General features: G+C 31.0%; 8 protein-coding genes across 8 annotated transcripts; 4 read left to right on the forward strand and 4 right to left on the reverse strand.

Moving 5' to 3' along the window:
* Positions 1-750: 750 nt before the first annotated feature.
* Positions 751-2589, forward strand: BX663DRAFT_543900 (uncharacterized protein). The gene has a single exon (XM_051530861.1). It carries the CDS (start codon positions 827-829, stop codon positions 2384-2386), a length of 1560 nt encoding a protein of 519 aa, XP_051381989.1. The 5' UTR covers positions 751-826; the 3' UTR covers positions 2387-2589.
* A 67-nt stretch (positions 2590-2656) lies between these two features.
* On the reverse strand, positions 2657-5697 carry BX663DRAFT_552899 (SNF2 family N-terminal domain-containing protein; the record flags this gene model as incomplete). The annotated part of the gene is made up of 6 exons (XM_051531406.1): positions 2657-3106; positions 3174-4074; positions 4167-4891; positions 4951-5301; positions 5364-5531; positions 5602-5697. The coding sequence occupies 6 exons, from the start codon at positions 5695-5697 to the stop codon at positions 2657-2659; spliced, it is 2691 nt and encodes an 896-aa protein (XP_051381990.1).
* A 144-nt stretch (positions 5698-5841) lies between these two features.
* Positions 5842-6642, reverse strand: BX663DRAFT_513212 (translation initiation factor SUI1). Its single transcript, XM_051528106.1, has 3 exons — positions 6525-6642; positions 6381-6434; positions 5842-6282 (listed from the first exon to the last, which is right to left on the reverse strand). Exons 1-3 carry the CDS (start codon positions 6556-6558, stop codon positions 6035-6037), a joined length of 336 nt encoding a protein of 111 aa, XP_051381991.1. The 5' UTR covers positions 6559-6642; the 3' UTR covers positions 5842-6034.
* On the forward strand, positions 6643-9050 carry BX663DRAFT_474663 (Ppx/GppA phosphatase family-domain-containing protein). Its single transcript, XM_051524229.1, has 3 exons — positions 6643-6667; positions 6737-7475; positions 7555-9050. Exons 2-3 carry the CDS (start codon positions 7082-7084, stop codon positions 8949-8951), a joined length of 1791 nt encoding a protein of 596 aa, XP_051381992.1. The 5' UTR covers positions 6643-6667; positions 6737-7081; the 3' UTR covers positions 8952-9050.
* Positions 9051-11730: 2680 nt separating this feature from the next.
* Positions 11731-15730, forward strand: BX663DRAFT_487272 (uncharacterized protein; the record flags this gene model as incomplete). The annotated part of the gene is made up of 3 exons (XM_051524735.1): positions 11731-12631; positions 12723-13779; positions 13879-15730. 3 exons carry the CDS (start codon positions 11731-11733, stop codon positions 15728-15730), a joined length of 3810 nt encoding a protein of 1269 aa, XP_051381993.1.
* Positions 15731-16581: 851 nt separating this feature from the next.
* On the reverse strand, positions 16582-18556 carry BX663DRAFT_96519 (GRAM domain-containing protein). Its single transcript, XM_051532368.1, has 4 exons — positions 17854-18556; positions 17683-17786; positions 17496-17591; positions 16582-17437 (listed from the first exon to the last, which is right to left on the reverse strand). Exons 1-4 carry the CDS (start codon positions 18482-18484, stop codon positions 16685-16687), a joined length of 1584 nt encoding a protein of 527 aa, XP_051381994.1. The 5' UTR covers positions 18485-18556; the 3' UTR covers positions 16582-16684.
* Positions 18557-19099: 543 nt separating this feature from the next.
* Positions 19100-20013, reverse strand: BX663DRAFT_436613 (U3-containing 90S pre-ribosomal complex subunit-domain containing protein; the record flags this gene model as incomplete). The annotated part of the gene is made up of 2 exons (XM_051523194.1): positions 19100-19415; positions 19484-20013. 2 exons carry the CDS (start codon positions 20011-20013, stop codon positions 19100-19102), a joined length of 846 nt encoding a protein of 281 aa, XP_051381995.1.
* A 189-nt stretch (positions 20014-20202) lies between these two features.
* BX663DRAFT_436822 (P-loop containing nucleoside triphosphate hydrolase protein) lies at positions 20203-21809 on the forward strand (the record flags this gene model as incomplete). Its single annotated transcript, XM_051523204.1, has 3 exons — positions 20203-20295; positions 20435-20652; positions 20720-21809. The coding sequence occupies 3 exons, from the start codon at positions 20203-20205 to the stop codon at positions 21807-21809; spliced, it is 1401 nt and encodes a 466-aa protein (XP_051381996.1).
* Positions 21810-21906: the final 97 nt, after the last annotated feature.

Consider the following 21906-nt stretch of genomic DNA (forward strand, 5'->3'; position numbering starts at 1 on the left):
AAATAGTAGTAGAACGCGTTTAATTTATAATCCAATCAAATCTTAATGCACTAAGGATTGTTGCTATTGTTGTCTCTCTCCTTTTTACTACTATAAACATTCATCAACAAGACTGCAATATCTTTAGTGTATAATATTCTCCTTTTTGATTAAAAGAGAGAGAGAGAGAGAGAGATAAAGAAAAGGTAAAACAAAAAGACAAAAGTAGGGCTAGTAAAGAAGGTAATCCTAATGATCACAGAGGTAGTTGATTGAGAAATTAGTGACTAAAATTGATGAAAATAGAGTGGAATGGGTCTTATTGTAAGCCTGAATAGTTCATTTTATACAATGAAGTATAAATAGCTTTAAGAATATACCAATTTTTGTTATCAATTGTAACATTTCGAGATCATTCATTCATATTAGTTTTTTTTTAAAAAAAAAAGCCTAAAATGGTATTTAAAATGCTAAAGGTTAAAGATAATACACTTTTTTTCTTTTTCTTTTTAAATAAAGAGTATTTGTTTTATATCAAGTAACTTTGTCTATAATTTTTGTTTGTTGAATTTATAAATCGAGTCATTCATTCATGGCTACTAATTACTCAAATGCTTAACCTATTGATAGAAAACAAAACAAAACGAAAACATTCTCTTTATATTACCTTTTACTCTTGTTTCTTTCAAGCTTTATAATAATTCTCCTATTAAGGCAACAGAATGGATTTAAGACATTACGTGCTTAAACGGTCATTTAAAATTTTCATCAATTTTTTTTTTTTTTTTTTTTTTTTAGAAAAAAGCATGCTTTGCAAGAAAATTATTAACAACAGAATATCACAATTATGTCTTTTGATATCCCCGGATACTTTCTAGATAAAAAGACAAATAAGCTATTTAAAATCACACCCCATGGCCCATATAGTTTACCTGAATTACGAAAAAGATTACAAAAAGAAGAAGAGGAAGCAAAAGCTGCTGCTATTGCTGCTGCAGCTCATAAAAACAACATGAATAATAAGGTATCACTCTATTATTCACAACGACGACGACGACAATGGCCAACTACTATAAATCAATATTTAAGACAACGAGCTGCTTTTGGATCGCTAAAACCATCCATGGATGGTATAACGTTTTTAATGTCTTTATTGAAACCGAGATCATCTATTCGATTAGATGGTCCTAATAAGCGTATTTATAGCAACATGTGTGTTGAAATGACGAATGGTTCAGAAGAATATGGTGAAATTTTTATAGCAGGTCGATCAGGTTTGCATCATTTTGGATACGAGCTTGATCCCCGATTTCATGTATGGAAAGTAAGTGATGACTATTATAATGGAAACGAAATTCAAGCCTTGCAGCTTGGTCAACGAACACAAAATGATGGCGAACGCAACTTTAGGGACTTGGTTGGTACAACTGGGAATTTCATTTGGAGACATGCTTTCCCTGTTTTACCACCTTTATTAGATGAGGAAATTCGACACATGTTTCTAACAGAAGATGAATCTATTCAAGATTATGAAAATATCCTCAGTTGTCCATCTTCATATGTTGGCTTTTGTGAATCATATAGACGTGGTTCATTTAGACAAAGAAAAGATTTATTTTGGTCTTTTAGTTTGAATGATGAATTTGATTCCCTGGTTATAGGAGGTGACCAAAATTTGTATTATTTAAATAGTGCCTTTGAGCTAATACATTCAAGAAGGGTAAAGTCATCTATCTTTGCAACCCATATACCTAAGACTCAACCTAACATCTGCTGGACTGGCTCACGTAATGGAAAGATTAGTTTGATGGATTGGAGACAAAATAAATCTTCGCCTTATTATTCTTCTGATAGATGTCTTCAATCTTCGTCCGTTGTTAAACTTCAAACCTTGGACGGTCACAGTCATACTGGATTTGAATTATTAGCAGTTGGCTTGGACGGTTCAATCAATATCTGGGACACTCGTAAACCGAAAAACAGCTCTCATTCTACAGTAGATAGTAAACGAAAGAATAAAGGATATTATCATCATTCGAATTATTACCAAAAACCAATAAGTATATTAAATGGTCATGTCAATGAAAGTAATCACTATCTAGGTTTTGATGTCGATTTACAGAATGATCTACTGATGGCTGCTGGTAGTGATGGTCACGTTCGTATTTGGTCGTTAAAAAATAGTAATGCCAATGATCCAATTTGGACTTCCTGTAAATATGCTTCCCCTATTCCTGCTGTCAAATTTATGTGCAACTCTCAGACATATCCTCGCTTACAAGATGGATGGACATCTTTGTTTCCAAAAGGATTGCTATCAAGACGATGCCCTGGTGTTTTATTCTTTGGTACAGATAAAGAAGACAATGAACAATGCTCTATAGAATGGTTAACATCTATGAAATAATTATACTGTAAATATTATAATACTATGTAACATAAGTAAACACATATATACATTTTGTAAGTGTATTCGTTTAATTGCATGTCTTGGAATATCTATGCATATAAGTCAAAGCTATTTATTGTGTACATGGGATGAAAAAAGCAAAACAAATCTTCTACATAACAAAATATTTTTTTTTAAAAAAAAAAAAAAGAAAAAAAAAATAGATGGGGAAGGAAGAAGGAAAGAAACTATATAATACAATGTATAATAATTTGTCTTGCCTATAAATTAGTCTATATTAGGGCGAGTAGCCAGAATTTCATTTTTGGAATCTTGCATTTCTGAAGCATCCATTTCTCTAAATTGATCATTTGCGCTTGTACTTTTAGTTTCGAAAACTGCAGGACTACGATCTAATAACTTTTCAAGATCTTCATCTGAAATAACTTTATCACCTTGAACAGCAATTTGGACTTGTTCGCCATCTTCTGATGCTAAAATTTCCGCTAATTCACGTACAGAGCTCTCCTGCATTTTTTTAGAGTTGTTACCAGACCACACAGGATGCTTAAACTTATCTTTGCTAATAACCAGCTTCTCTAATCTACGCTTAGCAGTAGCTTTTTCTAACATTTTATCCTCTACTGTTTTAGCAGCTACAAATCTATAAATAAGAACTGGTTTCTTTTGTCCAATACGATGCACACGATCTTGTGCTTGAAGATCCATTTGTGGGTTCTTTTAAAAGAAAAAAAAAAAAAAAAGTTAGTTTTATAACTAACTTGATAGTATAAATTATTTTTACCCAATCACTGTCAAAAATAACTACAGTATCAGCAGCAGTTAAATTGATACCAAGACCACCGGCACGAGTTGACAATAAAAAGAGTTTAACATGACTATTAGGATCACTAAATTCTTCAATTTGTTGACGACGATCTTCTTGAGAAACATTACCATCCAATCGACAAATAGGCCAGCCTTTTAAGCTTATAGCCCAATCTTCTAAGATATCTAACATCTTTGTCATTTGGGAAAATACCAAAACTTTATGTCCTCTTTCAAACAAACCAGTTAAGAGACGGTCAAGCAAAAGAACTTTACCCGATTGAGCAGCCAAATCATTATTGACTACAGGTGCATTTGTTGCAGGATCGATGGGCCAGTCAAATAAGAAAGGATGATTACAGACCTTACGTAGCTGCATTACTAAATTTTGAAGATGTAAACCATTCACTTGCCTAACAGCCTCTGCAATTTTAGCTTGTCTTTCTATTCCCTTTTGGTCCACTTGTTCTTCAGTCTTTTTATTCAAGTCAGCAAAGAACTGTCTATCTGATTTTTCTTTATAGTTGATCACTTTTTTGGGTCGTTTTTCATTACTCTTATCTTCTTCTTCTTCTTCTTCTTCTACTACTACTTTCTCGTCGGTATTTTCTTCAGGTTTTAAAGTCTTTCGTTTAATGAGATAATCACGAAGATCACGCTTAATGATAGCATCGTATAAGCTCTTTTGAACGGGTGTTAAAGGAGCATAGAGTAGATATTCTTTCTTTTTGGGTAAAGAATGCTCAACGTCAGTCTTTAATCTTCTTAACAAGAAAGGGCGAAGAATGGTATGAAGACTGGATACAATTTTATCTTCCTCTTCTTCTTTTATAATACGATCTTGTCCACTCTTCATATTAATATCAGAGAAATCAAACCTAGATATGTAGATTAGCGATAAATGCTAAAAGATTAAAAAAAAAAAAAAAAAAAAAAAAAAAAAAAAAAAAAAACTATTTTTTGTTCATACCAGGATTGAAACATGTCCAAGTCATCAAAGATATCAGGTAATAAGAAATTTAATAAACTCCAGAGTTCAGCAAGATTATTTTGTAAAGGAGTTCCGGTCAATAACAAACGATTAGCACTAGAATAAGTTTTCAATTCTTTTATCAATCTACAATTCATATTCTTCAAACGATGTCCCTCATCAACAACGATGTATTTCCAGTTATAACGTTGTAAATATTTGCGGTCATTCATGACAATTTCATAACTAGTTACAATCACGGGGAACTCGAAAGTTGTTTCTTTCTTCTTTTGCATTTTGCGATTAATCATATGGTGACGTTCGTCCTTTGAGCCATGATAAAGTAATACATTGATAGAAGGAGCAAATCTTTTAAACTCATTTACCCAATTAGCTAAAGTAGATAAAGGAGCAACAATCAAATAAGGACCAGACACTTGCATACCCTTAAGGTGAGCAAGAAAAGAAATGGTTTGAAGTGTTTTACCCAAACCCATTTCATCAGCTAAAATACCATTTAAACCATTTTCCCAAAGACTAATAAGCCATTCAACACCAGCAAGCTGATAATCACGAAGAATACCACCAGTAATAAGGGAAGGTTGACGGGCAGAGACAGAAGGCTTTATAATAGTTTCTGCCTTTGGCTTCTTTTTAGCATCAGCATCTTCTTGAATAATAGCTTTACTAATATTACCATCAGCTTGCTTACGTCTTTTAACATCCTATATATAAATATACATACATATTTAATATATGATAAAATCAATATAAATAAACTTACATCTTCTTTAAGATAATCTGTCAATTGATAATTAGCATCTGTAGTCTTTCTCTTCTTACTATTAGCTGTAGTATTGGAACGTGTTTTATAAGCTTTTATGTTTGATTCATTATTAACTGCTTCAATTTCATCAGCAGTAGTAGTAGTAGTAGTAGTAGTAGTAGTAGTAGTAGTAGCAGCAGCAGCAGCAGCAGCAGCAGCATCCAATTGAGCAGCTCTTTCACGAGCTTCTTCCTGTTGTTTAGCTAATTTACGTCCCAAGATAGTTGCATAAGCACCCGATTTTTCTAACAAAAATTTTAAACGCTTCATACGTTGAGCTTTAACTGCCGCATCAAATTGAAATTGAGCCTTATAAATATTATTAATTTTCATTATTTTTATATATTATTGTGTTTTCTTTGATAAACTACCTCTTCCCTCATTCTCTTTTCCTCTTCCCTAAGAGTTGTTTGCTTCAAATTTAACTCTTCCTTAATGATAGTTTCACTTAAACCGCTATTGATTAAAGCTTGTTTTGATTCATCACCATTTTCAATTTCTTGATCACTAACAAGAGGTGAAGCTTGTGCAGTAGACTCCTATTTTTTCCAAGAAAATAAAAATTATCAATATGCATACAACATATGAATATATAAAAGAATAGCTTACAGAACATGGAGACTGTGGTGTCTCTGTTTTTAATAAGCTGCTTTCTGTAGTTGATTCAGATGGACTTTGATCGCTGATCAAAGAATCGGTTGACATTATTTGAATTTTGACAACTAAAAAAAAAAATATGAATGTATAAAAAAAAAAAAGGATAAAAATCAAGACTTTTTTTTTACGCAGCCAAAAAAAAAAAAAAAAAAAAAAAAAAGGGGAGGGGAGAAAATAATAAAAAGCCACAAGTATTTTGAAACAATTATCTATAAAGTTTATTGAATTAATACATAAATGAAAGATGATTGTAATAAACGGAGGGAATTCACAATTTTTTTTTTATTGTTATTATTGAGTTATTATTAACTGCTGTTGTTGCTGTTACTGTTGTTGTAGTAAAAATAAAAATAAAAAGAATATATGTTTATATATAAACTGAAACTTAGAAACCGTGAACTTTAATGTCACTCTTCTTTGCAATGCCTTCATTAACCAAAAATTCAGCCATCTTCATACGTTGATCACCTTGCATTTGAATAATTTCACCATGTTCTTCATCTTCAACAACAGTACCATTACAAGCAAAAGCTTTTTTAACGGCTTTTAATAAACGCTTACTATCAATCTCCTTGGGCAAACCTTGGAGAGTGGTTAATGTCTTACGGCCGTTACGTTGTTGAATGCGAAGATCTAGTCAATGCGTTTTTTTTTTTTATTTTAAAAAAAAAACATTAATAAAGTCAAACACACATGTACAATTCAAAATTGACTAGATGAATAATACTTACGAAGATAATTGGTGTGACTGACGCCCTTCTCTTCTTCAGCATCAGCAAAAGGATCTAATTTATATTCACTTTAGCGAAAAGTTCGAAAATAATGAGTTTCGCACTTTTTTGACAGTGTTCTCGTTGTGCGATTTGATTATTTACCAAAAGGTTTGTTGAGTTCTTCGAGATCAGCCATATCTATCTACTTTTTTTTTTATAATGGATGGATATATATACAAAACAAAAAAAAGGGAGAAAAGAGAGACGGCTGGATGATGGATATTAATGTATGCTACTAGCGGCTACTAAGGATGATGAGGTTCTTAAGTAATTCTAAAATTTTATTTTTAGAAATTTCCTTATTTGGAAGTTACCGATTTCTATAAAAAGTAAGCTCCTGTGGGTCAGTACAATCCGCGGCCGCGCTCCTTAGGAACACCCTTATTTTTTGACAATTATTTGGAACAAATTAAATAATATTTGAAGGAGAAAAGAAAGGGACAATCAAAGTAACATTTTCTTTATGATAGAAAAGAAGGGAAAGAAAAAAAAAGAGGAGAGTGAAAAAAAGAAAAAAGGCGAGTTCTTTTATTAATAAAAATTTGATTATTAGCAAATCTTTTAATAGCGAAACAAAAGATATTATAATTATTATTTTATAATATCCGGGATATTAATATTTATTTTAAAACCCTTTTTTTTTCATTAATTATTAAATCATGGCAATATATGACAAAACTATAAAGGCACCATTTGGTGTAATTGATATGGGTTCAAATGGTATACGATTTGGTATCGTAACTGATTTTGCAAGACATTTGCCTGTGACATATGAAGAACGTGCGCCTATATCTCTCTTAGAAGTTCAGGGTGAAGATCATTACATTCCTTCTGAAACTATTGATGAGGTCATTACAACCTTTCAGAGATTCAAGACAATTTGTAAACATGAAGGAGTTGATCCTACTAATGTCAAAGTCATCGCCACTGAAGCAACTCGTATTGCTTCTAATTCAAAAGAATTTTTAGACAAAATACATTATGCAACTGGTTGGACAGTGGATATATTATCTAAAGAACAAGAAGCTATTATTTCATCAATGGGTATTATTGGTAAACTATTTTTCCTTTTTTTCCAGAAAAAAAAAATCTGTCAAATTAAATTAATTTTTTTTTTTTTTTTTTTTTTCAGGATCATTTTATCGAGTCAATGGTTTGACAATGGACTTGGGCGGTGGCTCAGTCGAGTTAAATTATGTAACATCAAATGATCAGTCACCTTTAGTGAAAGATTCCGAAAGACCTAGAAAACGGTTTAAGGTGTCCTCAAGCCCTGTATCCCTTCCTTATGGTGCAATCATTATGAAAAATCGATTAGCAAATTGTACAAACAATAATGAAAGAAATGAACTTTATAAGGAAATTGTAGATCAAGTCAAAAAGGCTAAAATAACTACTAATATTCCAAACAGTTTACAAAGTTATGATGGATATACATTGTATATGAGTGGAGGCGGTTTCCGAGCATTAGGTTACTTGTCAATGGCTGAAACATATTCTAAAACAGAGAAAGGAAAATATCCTATTCCTATTATTAGTGGCTATAGTATAACAGGAGATGAATTAATGGAATTAGCTAATAAATATAAGGATCGTGATCCAGATGAACTTGTTAATGAACTTCAAGTATTTCGTATATCAAAACGTCGTGCGAGAATGATCCCTGCTATATGTTTCCTAGTATCTGCTATTATGAAAGTAATTGAAATTAAACAAATTTATTTTAGTGAAGGTGGTGTAAGACAAGGTGTCTGTTATTATATGCTGCAACCATCAGAACAATTAAAGGATCCATTACTAGAAGGTGTAAAATCATATGTATCACCCTTATCGCATGCTCTATCTCATGATGAATTTGAGGCTATAATGTCTTTATTAAAGAGTGCCATTCCTCCTCTTTATCTGACCCCTGATCATCCACTTCAACTTCATCGATTGATCCCGGCTGCTGTACATCTTGCAAACTTAACAACGCATTATCCAAAGGAAACTCGTGCCTTTGTTGCCTTTCATATACCTCTCGCAAGTGGCCCCCTGGCTAATGTTCCTGGCCTTTTACATTCAGAAAGGGCCATATTAGCATTAATCTTGGCTTATCGTCAGGGAGGAGAAGTACCAGATCCGATATTTAAGACAATAGAAAATATGATTGGTAAACATGGTATATCTGTATGCAAATACATTGGCAAATTAATGGAGATTATCTTTTTAATTTCTCCACGTTTTCCTGGTTTGGGCGCATTAGAAAGTGGAATTAAGTTTCACTTAAAATCAGTTGATTCTGACGATGAAAATTCAAGTCCTTGTAGTTCCCCAATTACTCCATCTGCACAACGCTATTATTCTCCATCTAAACTAGAAATCATTTTACCAGAAAAGCTTAGTCCAATGCTATCTGCACCCTCTGTTATTTCTACTATTGAGAGTATGGATAAAAAAATTCAGCCAAAAAGTTTTGAGTTAGATGAAGAAGTACAAGGGTTAGATATAAGAAGTAAATTATTTTCTGTGTCTATTATTCGTGATTAGTGTTCTAGATTATAAACAATATTACGTTGTATATAATAGATCTAACTAACATTTGATAAAAGCCTACTATAATATAATATAAACCTAACTTGAATAAGTAAAATAAAAAAGGATTTTTCTCTCATATTTATTATTACAAGAATTATGCAAATACATATATTAATAAAGTAATGCTTTGCTATTATCTTTGAAGAAATCATTCTATTCTTGAACCAAGTTATTAGGAATTGTTATGTATATGTATACATGTATGTATGTATGTATTTATTTATTGTTCTGATTCAGGTACTAGGAGAGAGTAAAATAATAATAAAATTTTGCGTAAAGATTCTCTTATCGATCATCTTATAGGCTTTATTGTCTAATAAGTCGCTTATTATATAGTAATTTACAAATATTGGAGAACAAACAAGTACTTGATAAACTTCCTCTGACACTTTCAAGCTTTTGTTTGTAATTATGTTTTTTTATTATTTTATCTTCCTTGTTAGTATAGTACGACATTCACGCAACTTTTGCATTTCTTTGTTATTTGTTAAATCATGATTAGAGTATAAAAAGAACCTTGAGCTATTATATTCATTCTGGTGATAGCTAGTTCAAATTTACTCTTTATCTTTCTATTATGGCTCTTTTCTTTAGTTTTTTAAACCCTTTTTTCTTTTTTTTTTTTTCTAACTTATTTGCTCAATTAGATTCTTTTAGAACCAACTATTAATAGTAAAACATAACCTTTTTTGAATGAATGGATGAGAAAGATTCAAGTTTCTTTTTTCCATTTTGCTCACAATCTTCGTATTTGGTCACATTAATTTTAGTGTTCAATTGCTTGTGTACAACTGAATAGCTTAAAGTTATTTTAATCATTCTCTTTATTCTTTTGCTATTTATTGGTCACTTGAATAAAATTATGTATCCTAAACATTGTAACTCGATTACTTTTATTTTACTGATTAAAAAGAAAATAAAATCATCAAAACAACATTACTATTACTATCTTACAATTACTTTTTTTTTTGAATTAAGTCGCGTTTTCAATCTTAGAAACGCTATCTATTATTCCTAAGGTTATTATCACTTAGAAAAGCTGCCAAATATGCATTTTAAAGCTCTAAGAGTTTATTAAGAAATAATAGTAATTAGTACTCTTAAGGAACTCTGGTGCATATTAATTTCAATAAAAAGTGAGTATGAGCTCATATGACAGCCAACGATTATCTTTAAAGAACAAGTGTAGTGTCTAAGATAGACTCTTTAATTATTTCATTTATACACAAACTCGAAAATAGTTTACCAATAAATAAACGCATATCTTTTACATAATCAAAAGAATGCATTCAAACCACTTTGTATGGGTCAATAAAATAATATATTCAAAGAAAATGATAACTAATGATGATTCTTAAAAAATCTATAAACAGTTATTAGTGCCTATGTCTGTATTGTATACTTAAGCATGAAGGTTAAATTATTTTAATATAAAATAGCTATACTTGAAGCTAGTACTACAACTGTAAGATAACAATAATGTTAACTTTATTGTATACTTGATTGATGGTAATCTAGTCTTTATAATAGCACACTTACATAGTTTAGAGATATTAATTTTTACTTGAGCTTGTAGGTTTATACTCGGGAAAAAATGTGTCACAACATTGAAGAAAGAGATGTACCTTGGATATTTAAACTTCGATATTATACTGCAAGTCAACGAGGTAAATGTAGGTAATAATATATATATATATATATATATATATATATATTCTGTAGATATATGCTCTCAAAAGTAGAATACTAAAATTCAGAAGAAAGAATATCAACAAAAAATCATTAAAAAAAAAAGGATACAAATACGTTCTATATCGTTAAGCCTATGACATCAATTATAAATGTACTTGATTAAAAAAAAACAATTAAATAAAAGAATAGTTCATTATAAAAGATGACTATAAAATCTTCAACGGTTGTAATGTTATGAATACTAGGGGTATAAATCACTATCTATGTTTCTATATTCGCCTCTTCTAAACTCTATTGATGAAGAGTACTGGTAAACAAAAAGCACAGGCAGAAACTTGTCTTGTATTAGAGAAGCATGTATGATCGTTACTTCTAGTAGAGACTGTCAAGGATGATTTAAATATATTGCCTTTTTTTTAGGATAGATATTTCTAAAAAGAGGCTGACTTTAGGTAGTTTTAGTATTCATATATTCTAACTTTAAAGATTAAAAGAATATGTCAAAAATAAGCATGACTAAAAATAAATTTTATTCGTCTAGAAAATTTTCCAAACTGTCTCAATTTCATCTGGAAATAATGTAAAATATTTTTATTAAAGTAAAATACAAAGAGGACATATCATAATATACGTAATTGCGTCATCAAAATACTGTTTATATATATTTATATGTATAATAATATACAACATGGTAAAGAGGAAAATAATAAAAATAAACTCTTACACTGTAATAAACGATTTTATATAATAATTTACGTATTAAATCTCAGCAAGACAGATTAAAGCCTAGCTTCAATAAGTTTAAATAAAAAAAATGAGCCCATACATTTTGTTTCCGATAGTATTAAGTTCTAAAAAAAAAAAACTGTTGTTTTTTTTGTTTTTTTTTTTTTTTTCTTTCTATTTTATTTTTGCTTTGTTTTGTTTTTTATATTCTTGTTTGAATATACTTCATTTTGATTGTTACTGTTTTTTTTTTAAATCATATAAAGCATATCTAGTATTTACATACATTTTACAAATAGAAGAATTATTTATTATGGAAGCGTTCGCTAGCCTTCCACCACAGCATAAACTGCCTACATTTGACAGAGTTATGAATAATAATGATCATGCATCTTTCTTATCGCTATCACAGTTTGATATAGAACTTCAGCAACAAGCTCAAATAGCTATGCAGCAAGAGATGGAATCATGGCAAGAATTTGAAAAAAGCTATTTATCACCTATTGATTATAATGAAAACAAATATACACAACATTCATATAATAATCAACAAAATCATTCATCATCATCATCTTCTTCTTCTTCTTCATCTCATGCACGACAAGCTTCTCCAATTCATTCTGATATAAAACATCAATCTGCCCTGAATGGAGATATTGTTGATTTAGTTACTAGTACAGACTTACCAATAGATAATTTGATTTCGTCTCACCATAATAATAACAATGAAAACAATAACGAGAACAATAGTATTACACTATCGGCAAGTCCAACAGTAAATAATAACTCTAATCAACAACATCAAATGCACCAATGGCAAGCTTCAAATACAGTTTTATCACCAGATAAAATAAAATTTGAACATTTACCTTTTGCATCTCCCGCAAGTGAACATATTCATTCCAGTATTTCATCTTTTGGAAGTCCAGATTCTATGCTTTATGCTTCAGATAACATGCAGCATCACTTGCATTCTCCTAAACAATCTATATTTACAGAACAGTCTCAGATTTTTCCACACTTGTCACAACAACAACAACAACAACAACAACAACAACAACCTTCATCTGCCTCCACAGATAATACTCCTATTCAGTCACCTAAAAATGATTTACTGACATCTCATTTAAACTTTCAAATTCATTCACAACAAACACCTAACTTTCAAGCATCTTCAGTTCAACATGAATATCAAAAATCTCCATCAACTCAAGGTAAGACATTATATTTTTAACTAAATAAAGTGAAACATGATCAAATATACGTGGAGAAGAAAATTTATCCGTATTTTTTCTTTCCTTTTAGGGAATGATGCTTCTTCGGGTAATAATAATCATAGTAATAATAATATTCATTTATCACCTCAACAACCAATATTGTCTACTTCCACAGTGAATACAGAATTATCTGTACCTACTACTGCTAATAATACTACAAATCATGTTATACGATCTATTATGCCACAGCAAAAAAAGACCGCTCATAATGCTATTGAGCGTCGCTATCGAAATAATATCAATGATCGTATTGCTGAATTAAAAAATGCAGTACCTGCTCTACTTCATGCTAAGCTTAAAGATTCTAGAGCAGGAAATAAGCGTTCACATCGTTCGTCTAATAACAATAATAACAATAATGATGATGAAGATGACGAAGAAGATGATGAAGAAGAATATCTAGATGGTGTTGCTGTTGCTACCAAGTTAAACAAAGCTACTATTTTACGTAAAGCTACAGAGTATATTTTACATTTGAAACGTACAAGTGAAGATTTACGTAAAGAAAATGCAACTTTACAACACTTATTGGGCCAGTTACCCGGTGGCTATGAAGTCCTTAGTCGTTATAGAGTACAAAAGTCTCAACGTGAGCAAGAGCTACAGAGACAAAAACTTCAAGAACGTGCCTTACAAAAACGCCAACAACAACAACAACGTAAAGCAAATAGTCGTAAGAGATCACGTCATACTGAAGTATCTGAAAAAGAATATGAATCATGTTCCTCTTCCAACTCAAATGATCCTTTAACACCTCCTGTAATAATCCAACAAAATCAATCACAAATGTACAATACATTTGACCCCACTCAACAACATGTGAATAATAATAATAATAATAATAACAATAACAATAATAATAACAATAGCAGCCATAATAATAATTCGGTCACTAACCGTGTGTTTATGGCTATTTTTATGGCCATAAGCTTCTTTTCTACTTCCCCTCTTTCCGCTGGTCCTACCTTAAAAGATCAATATGAAAGTCATAATCATATTTCTCGTACTGCAGATGATATTCTCTTATCAAATAATAACTCCACTAGTTCTATGATAACCTCATTATTCCCACTATCTGATAAATGGTAACAATATAAATATATATATATATATATATATATATACATATATACATATATAGTTTATTTACTTATTCTTTTCTCTCTCTCTCTCCTTTAATTTAGGTCTATCCTCAGATCTACTGTATTTGCCATATGTCTTGTCCAACTCTTTTTCCCAGTATTTCGATTTTGGCTATCCTATAGTCTCAAGATCAAAAGAGTGAATAAAAGATCAAAAACAAATTCTTCAGAGAATAAATCTTCTTTAAATGGCAATATGGCATCTCATGTTGCCACCTTGACACCCGGTGATCAGAAATGTATGCAAATCTATAACATCCTTGTCAAGTCCTTGGAGAACGATCCAAGTAGTAAAGCAGAGAAAGAAACTGTATTCCCCTTTAACTATAAAAGTACTCTGGGTTTCTATTTCTGTCTCACAAAGCAGATCGCTCGATTTGTGATACGTCATTGGCTTGGTTACGAAATTTTGTACGACGATCAATATTTGACACCTCAGGAACAATGGGTCTATGCCTGTAAATGGATCAAGTTAAACGAAGTTGAATGTCTTGGGGGTAACCCTCATGTGACACGCTCCTCTATGCTCTATTCATGCTTCTATCTACTTAATTTATTTGAATCGATGGAAGATGATGAAAATGAATATGTGAGTCAGTCACGTTCTCGTGTCTATGCAACAACAGCTATGCAAATGGCGCTCATCATTCCTCATCATGACATCGCTGAAAGACTCTCTCGCTATTTCTGGCGTCTAGCCATGTATGAATCTGGTCTCGAAGATGACACCTTGATGCGTGCACTTATCTTTGATTGTCATGAAGATGATGGTGAAGATCGTATTGAGGCCATGCTTAATTCCCGGGCCTGGAATGAAACCCTTGAGGTGATGAATCAACAGATTGGTCACTTTGGTAACAGGCTCGAAAGTCACGGTCTCTCTCTCTCGATGACCGCACCCGTCCTAGTTCCGGTTGGTATCCTGTCTACACTTCATCTACTTGATAACTTGCAAACACAATTTGGTCGTTTGATTATTTCTGTTACCGCAAAGCCCTTAACAGCTGCTATGGTAGCTGAAGAAAGTGAATCTGATTTTAATGAAACAGCATTTGCTCAATTGATGGCCATCACCGATCCTACATTAGAAAGTGAAAGCCGCTTTAGTGATTATCATCGTTTAGCACACTGGCTAGCCGCAGTGGGCGCTACAGCGGATGCACTCTGGAAGAGTGATGTGAAAACTGCAGAGAGACTGTTGAAGACATTAGTCGAAAAGGTGCCACGTTCACTTGTGTCCCGTGAGAGTACAGGGTCCGATGTTGTATGCCATAAAGATCGTATGAATCAATTAGATGAGCTAACAAAGAAGAGCATGATTCATATCCTTGTTGGTGCTACCCTTCTTAAACAATCTACAGATGGACAACGTCGTCGTGGTGTAGAGGAGCTCTGGAAAGCAGAAAAGATCAAGACAGAAATGAAAAAGATAATCAATCATAACTCTTCTACTAAACGTCACTACTATCAGAAAAGAGTGGATCATGATCATGACCTTGAAAGCTCTGTCTTGGCCCTTGCTGAATTCGTAACTGCAGTGACTGGTCTTGAAGCTTGGATTTCAGCTTGGCGTTTGGCTCCTGTATTAGCAGCCGATGAAGGTAAAGAATGTGAAGTCTGGGAAAATACGATGATTGAACAAGTGCGAAATGCTAGTCTGTATTTGCGTCGTATGATTCGCCGTCATTCACTAAATGGTTTGCGTACAAATCAAGTCATTGTAGAACGTCTAAGTCGGTTAGGAGCTTATGTCTCTAGTCAAATTGATGAAGTGGATTCCGCTTGTGAATGTACAGAATTTGATAACGAAAATGATATCGAAAAGAAAGATAACAATGATTTATTAACACAACGTTCTCAAAGAGCATTAGATATTCTTCGAGGGCTTTCGTAATTTTTTTTTTTTTTTAAAAAAAAAGTATTCTTTCTTTTATTATTATTATTATTATTATTATTATTATATACAATAAATATAAATGTAAACATACATATATAAAAGTAATCTATTTACAATGTGAATTATTATTTTTGCAATTGTAAAAGCTGTTGATTATAATTTTCAACATCATTTTTTAATTGATTTAAATGCTCTTGAACTGTTTCTATTTCTTGGTTTAACCAATATGACTCTTTCATTACACTACTATCTGAGTCCTGTTGTTGTACTATTTCAAGGTATCGATTGATACGATGTAAACGTAAAACCAATAGAAAATGCATCAATAAAGTTAAAATAATAAATGCAGTATATACAGATTTAACAAGCCAGCTTGAAAATACATTTTTGTCATCAGATCCGTTATGCGATGATTGCTTTGTTCGTTTTATGATATGTAAATCTTTTAAAAGTTTTTTATCATTAGTAAGTTCACGAACTAACAACGGCTTTTTCATCACTAGATTGAAATGATTATAAATCCTCAATTGACTATTAATAGCATTTTTTTCGATTATTGCTATAAAAAAAGATATTATTAGTAACGCATATCATAATAATAATAAACAAAGAAAAATCCGTTTATATTTACAACTAATTAAACCACTTTTAGAGAAAACTACTTGAAAAGTTACTAATACATGAACTTTATCTTTATGAATATGTGTAATACATGTTCGAGATTGAATAGAATAAATAGCGCCCATTGGAACATCTGGCGTTAATACTTGTGACTTTACACAACAATAATAAGGATATTTTTTATAAACAACCTTATCTTTGAATAGAGTAGTTATGATCTTGGCACCTAATATGTTTATGTATGCATGTATTTACCCATTGTAATACTTTTAGTTTTACATTTGCCCATTACTTCTCTATGGCCATGCTTCCATTTACCTAACTGTATATCTAAAACACACATATAAATGTTAATATAACATTCATAATTTTTTTTTTATTATTATCATCATTATCATTATTACTTTCAAAATTTTCGTAGCGCTCAAGAAAATTTTTAAAGAAATCGCTATCAAATAAGAGTCTGAACATGGCATCGACTGTGCCAGAATATGTTTCGTTGAGGGCAACATGAAAGTAGTGTTTATTGTGAATACTACATGGACATGCTTTTGTCCTTTTTATACCAGTTGAATGCTCTTGATCATAATCACGCTTTAAACTGGTGGAGTTGTGAATGAAAGGATATGTTGTACTCAATGAATTATCATTTCGTTTTTCTTTAATTTTTGCGTATGAATCTGAAACAGCTCTAGGTCTACTATGTTGTTTTTCTGTATTATCCATTACTGACTCAGTCGCTAAAGCAGTAGATTTAGTTGTTTCTAAATTATGACTAGTATTCACTACTAACTGATCTTTGGAATCATTATTATTTATTGGTGGAAATAGTTTAGCGGTATTTGGTATTGATTGTTGAATAGTAGGGTCTTTATAAGTAATTGAAGATGAAGGTATATTCATATTAGTAAGTGATTGAGTAGAAGATATACTAGAATTATCATCATCATCATCTGTCATTTCTTCAGCTTCTAATACGTTTGATTTAAAAGGTGTAACAGAAGAGACTTTCTTATTAAGGTCCCATATTTTCATAATTTGATCATAAGCAGAATCACGCGAAAAAAAGGAAGCAAATACATACTGAGAAAAAAAAAATCAATTTAAACGTCAAATAGTATTAATACTATAAATTTCTTACAGTAGATGTGTTTGTAGCAATAAGAATACCATTTGGAATGATTTTTGCTATTGATTTTTTTTCAACACGAACCAATTCAGAAAAGTCGATAACAAGCTAAAAAAAAAAAAAAAAAAAAAAAAAAAAAAAAAAATAAGATAAAGAAGTTACTATTTTTCTCTTTTGTGGTATTTATGCATCATCATACATTTGTAATGAAGCCAAAGATATTTGATTTAAAGCAGATATGATGTTCAGAAACGAAAAGATGTCCTTGTAAAAGTATATCTTTTTGTAATGCGCATTTATAATCTATATTAAAAGTGTGAATTACTTTTATCTCTCTCTCTCTCTTTAATAATATGCATCTGTAGACTACCTTCTATTAGTAAATCTTTTTCTGGTACGCTTTTGAAAAGTGAATGAAATTCACCATTTTTCTTTTCATTAGCCGATCGGAAATCACATGCCGTGGCAAAACCACCGGGCCTATTAACATCCGAAAAAATTAGATTAGTTTTATCACCATCTGCTATTGTGTTGTGTATAACAATAGAATGCTCAGGACCTGTTGTTGTTGTTGTTGCAAATGCTATTGGTGAAGAAGGCTCAGTACTGGACGTGGTATGAATAAGGGAAGAAGAAGAAGTTGAAGGTGAAGATGATAAAAACTCTAAACTTTGATTCTTCTTCTTAAAAGTAAAGACTTTTTTAATCGGTAAACTTTGGTGCTTTTGATATTTGGCATGTTGTTGATTTTTATTTACAGGCGAAGGCAAAGTCTGAGAAGATGAATTATTTGAGGATGAGGATACTTGATCTTTAGTTGAACTCACAGGATGTTTAGAGTCTAGACTATGACGTTTTTCAAGTACTTCTTGAACCAAGGACTTTGTCGTATCTTTAGCTTTAGTTAGCATTTTAAGAGCTGAAAGTCTTCGTTTTAAAGTTGAGGAATTAGGTTGATTAAGAGATAAAGAATTTGTTAAATTTTTTACTATATCTGACATTTTTATAATTAATAATTGAGTTAAAAATGACGACGATGTTTCAAATATCTAAAGAAGAAAAAAAGAAAAAAGAGATTAAATAAATAAATAATAATAATAAAAAAAAAAAAAAAAAAAAAAAAAGAAAACACACACACACACACACACACATAAATAACTTTTTAGTCCTTGTAACAATAAATAACAAATACCGTAAAAAAATAAAGAAGTACAAAAAATATTGAATAACCGCAGAATGTGTAATTTTACACCTTTCATTTTCTAAAAACAAAGTTCTTCCATTCTTTCATCTCTTTCGTTCTTATTATTCATGCGGGGTAAATTTTATATAGGACAGCGTTTTTTTTTTTTTTCCTTTTTTTTTTCTTACATAAACAATTTTTATACTAATTTGATTATTATTGGGCAAAAGATTAGTAAACGATCTATGTAATGCATTTTATGATCTAGATGATTTATTTTAATACTAATAACACACATAAATCAACTAATTGTACATGTTTAATAAAACTTGGTTTTATTAATGAAAACATTATTACTTGCAATCTCGTGTAATTTCATATTATATATAAATATTTATTTATATATTTACATGCGTGTATGTATAATTTACATTTAAAATAATCCAATTTTAGTCTTGTCTTTCATTAATGGGGAAATAAATTGACCAAGGAAATTAAAAAGATCTCCTCTTACTTCTTGAATATCGAATATGTTAAAACTCTTTGGGTTTCTTTCTGTGTCTATTACGACTAATTCTAAATTATCAAGTTTCAAATGTCCTTGCTCCACTAGTGTTAAAAGTCGATTAGGTGTACCGACACCAATATGAATAGCCTCTTGTTCTAAAAATTTAATTTGATCTTCTATTTTAAAATGCTTAGCAAATAATTTTGCAATTTTAGCTGTACTGCTGAATTCTTTTAGAGCTCTAAAACAATAAACTAGTTAATCATAAAGTGTTCTAAATCAATATATGTATATATATTAGGAAGTTACCGAACGAGATTAACTGCACGAATGGCTGAATGAGTAATAATCAATACAACAGGACTGGCAAGTTGTGTAGGCTTTTTACTTAATTTTTTATGTCCTGCAACACCAAACTTTACATATTTAGGTAACGATTCTAGCACATGCTCTTCTTTAAATTTTTCATTATCCACTAGGTTCGAAACTGGCAGCACTTGCTCCTCTAACTCAACAGTAGACAATTGAGGTAAAGCAATTTTTTGACGATCAGCCAAATAGTTGGCTTGTACTTGTATATCTTCTTGAGAAATATTGATTTTATCAAAGGGATTTTCTTCTCTTTTCTTCTTTGGATGCTTCTTTTTCTTTTTCTTTGGTGGTTCTTCTGATGTCATTTCCTGTTTACGTTTTAATGAAACATTTATCTCATCAGTGTCAACATCATTATCCGAGAATTTATTTTCGTTGTCAGAATAAACAAGAGTGTTATCTTCTTGATAATCATCTTCAAAGTCGTCGGCAGAAGTAGGTATTTTTTTATTCTGAATTTCAGACATTATTAATTGTTAAAAAAAAAAAATAGAATTACCTAATAACACAGCCACTATTCACTTATTTCATGTATGTAGTGGCTTAGATATGTAGGTCTGAAATTAAATTTTTTTTTTTTTATTTATTTTTTTTTAAAAAAAAAAAGGGTTTTCTGCAGATTTTTATTTTATTAAACATTTCAAAACTCATCGATCATGTCAAAAGTAGTAGATAACAAAAATCAACCTACTGTTGATATTGAAGAAATTTCTAAAAAAAAGCCTGAAGAAACTACATTTGCTGAATTGGTAAGTAGTCGTAGGATTATTTAAAAAATTTTAAAAAAAAAAATGCTTTTTTGTCAAAATTTAAATTAAATTAAATAAAATTTAATTAAAAAAAAAAAGAATCACATGTACTAATCTTTATGTTTAATATTCTAAATAGGGTGTCTCATCTCAATTATGTGAAGCTTGTGAAAAAATGAATTTTAAGCACCCTACCGAGATTCAAAAAGAATCTATTCCTTGGGCAATTGAAGGACGAGATATTATTGGTCTTGCTCAGACAGGTTCTGGTAAAACTGCTGCTTTTGCTATTCCTATTATTCAAAGGCTTTGGGATAATCCTCAAGCCTTTTTTGCATGTGTTTTAGCTCCTACAAGGTAAATATGGTTATTAGCAAAGGACAAAGAAGCAGATATTTACGGTGTTTACATAACCCATATTTAGAGAATTAGCTTATCAAATATCAGAAACATTTGAATCATTAGGTTCAGTCATTGGTGTTCGAACTGCAGTCCTTGTTGGCGGTATGGATATGATGTCACAATCTATTGCACTTTCTAAACGCCCACATATCCTCGTTTGTACTCCTGGTCGTCTTCAAGATCATTTAGAAAATACAAAGGGATTCAGTTTAAGGAATTTAAAATACTTAGTTATGGATGAAGCAGATCGTTTATTAGATATGGATTTTGGACCTAAGATTGATCAAATTTTGAAAGTGATTCCCCGTGAACGTAATACGTTTTTGTTCTCAGCCACTATGACTACAAAGGTTGCTAAACTTCAAAGAGCTAGTTTACAAAAGCCTGTTAAAGTCGAAGTAGCCACTAAATATTCAACTGTAAAAACACTTTTGCAATACTATCTCTTTTTCCCTCTTAAACATAAGGATTGTTATATGGTTTATCTTATGAATGAATTAGCTGGTAACTCTACAATTATTTTTACACGCACATGTCATGATACACAAAAGATTGCTATTATGTTAAGAAATTTGGGTTTCGCTGCAGTTCCTCTCCATGGTCAAATGCCTCAAGCAAAACGTTTAGGTGCCCTTAATAAATTTAAAGCAGGTACACGTAATATTTTAGTAGCTACTGATGTTGCTAGTAGAGGTCTTGATATTCCTTCAGTTGATATTGTCATTAACTATGATGTGCCACAATCATCAAAAGATTATATTCACCGTGTCGGACGTACTGCCAGAGCAGGTCGATCTGGTAAATCTATTACATTTGTTACACAGTATGATGTTGAATTGATTCAACGTATTGAAAAGGATTTAGAACGTAAACTAGACGCTTTCCCAGTTGAAAAAGATGAAGTGATGTTATTACAAGAACGTGTGGATGAAGCACAACGTATTGCTACATTAGAATTAAAAGAAACCGAAAATGGTAGAAAATCAAAACGTGGCCATCATAAGAATGAAGATGAAGACGACGATGATGTTGATCAAGAGGAAAAGCTTGGTGTGCAGATAAAGAGAAAATTTAAGGGAGGAAACAACAATAAAAATAAAAAGAGACGTTAATAAATAGTATTGTATTGTATAGTTTTTTTTTTTTTTTTTCATTATAAATAAATTGGGAGAGACAGAGAGAAACAACGTTATTTGAATCCATTTATCC

This window comes from Cokeromyces recurvatus, assembly GCF_025118155.1.
Source record: "Cokeromyces recurvatus strain NRRL 2243 chromosome Unknown BX663scaffold_16, whole genome shotgun sequence".
NCBI classification, from domain to species: domain Eukaryota; kingdom Fungi; phylum Mucoromycota; class Mucoromycetes; order Mucorales; family Mucoraceae; genus Cokeromyces; species Cokeromyces recurvatus.

What these genes read in the sequence shown, in the direction of transcription:
- BX663DRAFT_543900 (XM_051530861.1), top strand. Translation starts at nt 827, where the DNA reads ATGTCTTTTGATATCCCCGGATACTTTCTAGATAAAAAGACAAATAAG.
- BX663DRAFT_513212 (XM_051528106.1), bottom strand. Translation starts at nt 6,558, where the DNA reads ATGGCTGATCTCGAAGAACTCAACAAACCTTTTG. An exon ending in AGAACTCAACAAACCTTTTG is followed by an intron (nt 6,435 to 6,524) that starts GTAAATAATCAA and finishes AATATAAATTAG; the next exon opens with ATCCTTTTGCTGATGCTGAA. An exon ending in CAGTCACACCAATTATCTTC is followed by an intron (nt 6,283 to 6,380) that starts GTAAGTATTATT and finishes CGCATTGACTAG; the next exon opens with ATCTTCGCATTCAACAACGT.
- BX663DRAFT_474663 (XM_051524229.1), top strand. Translation starts at nt 7,082, where the DNA reads ATGGCAATATATGACAAAACTATAAAGGCACCATTTGGTGTAATTGAT. An exon ending in TTCATCAATGGGTATTATTG is followed by an intron (nt 7,476 to 7,554) that starts GTAAACTATTTT and finishes TTTTTTTTTCAG; the next exon opens with GATCATTTTATCGAGTCAAT.
- BX663DRAFT_96519 (XM_051532368.1), bottom strand. Translation starts at nt 18,484, where the DNA reads ATGTCAGATATAGTAAAAAATTTAACAAATTCTTTATCTCTTAATCAA. An exon ending in TCTTTGGCTTCATTACAAAT is followed by an intron (nt 17,592 to 17,682) that starts GTATGATGATGC and finishes TTTTTTTTTTAG; the next exon opens with CTTGTTATCGACTTTTCTGA. An exon ending in TTGCTACAAACACATCTACT is followed by an intron (nt 17,438 to 17,495) that starts GTAAGAAATTTA and finishes TTTTTTTCTCAG; the next exon opens with TATGTATTTGCTTCCTTTTT.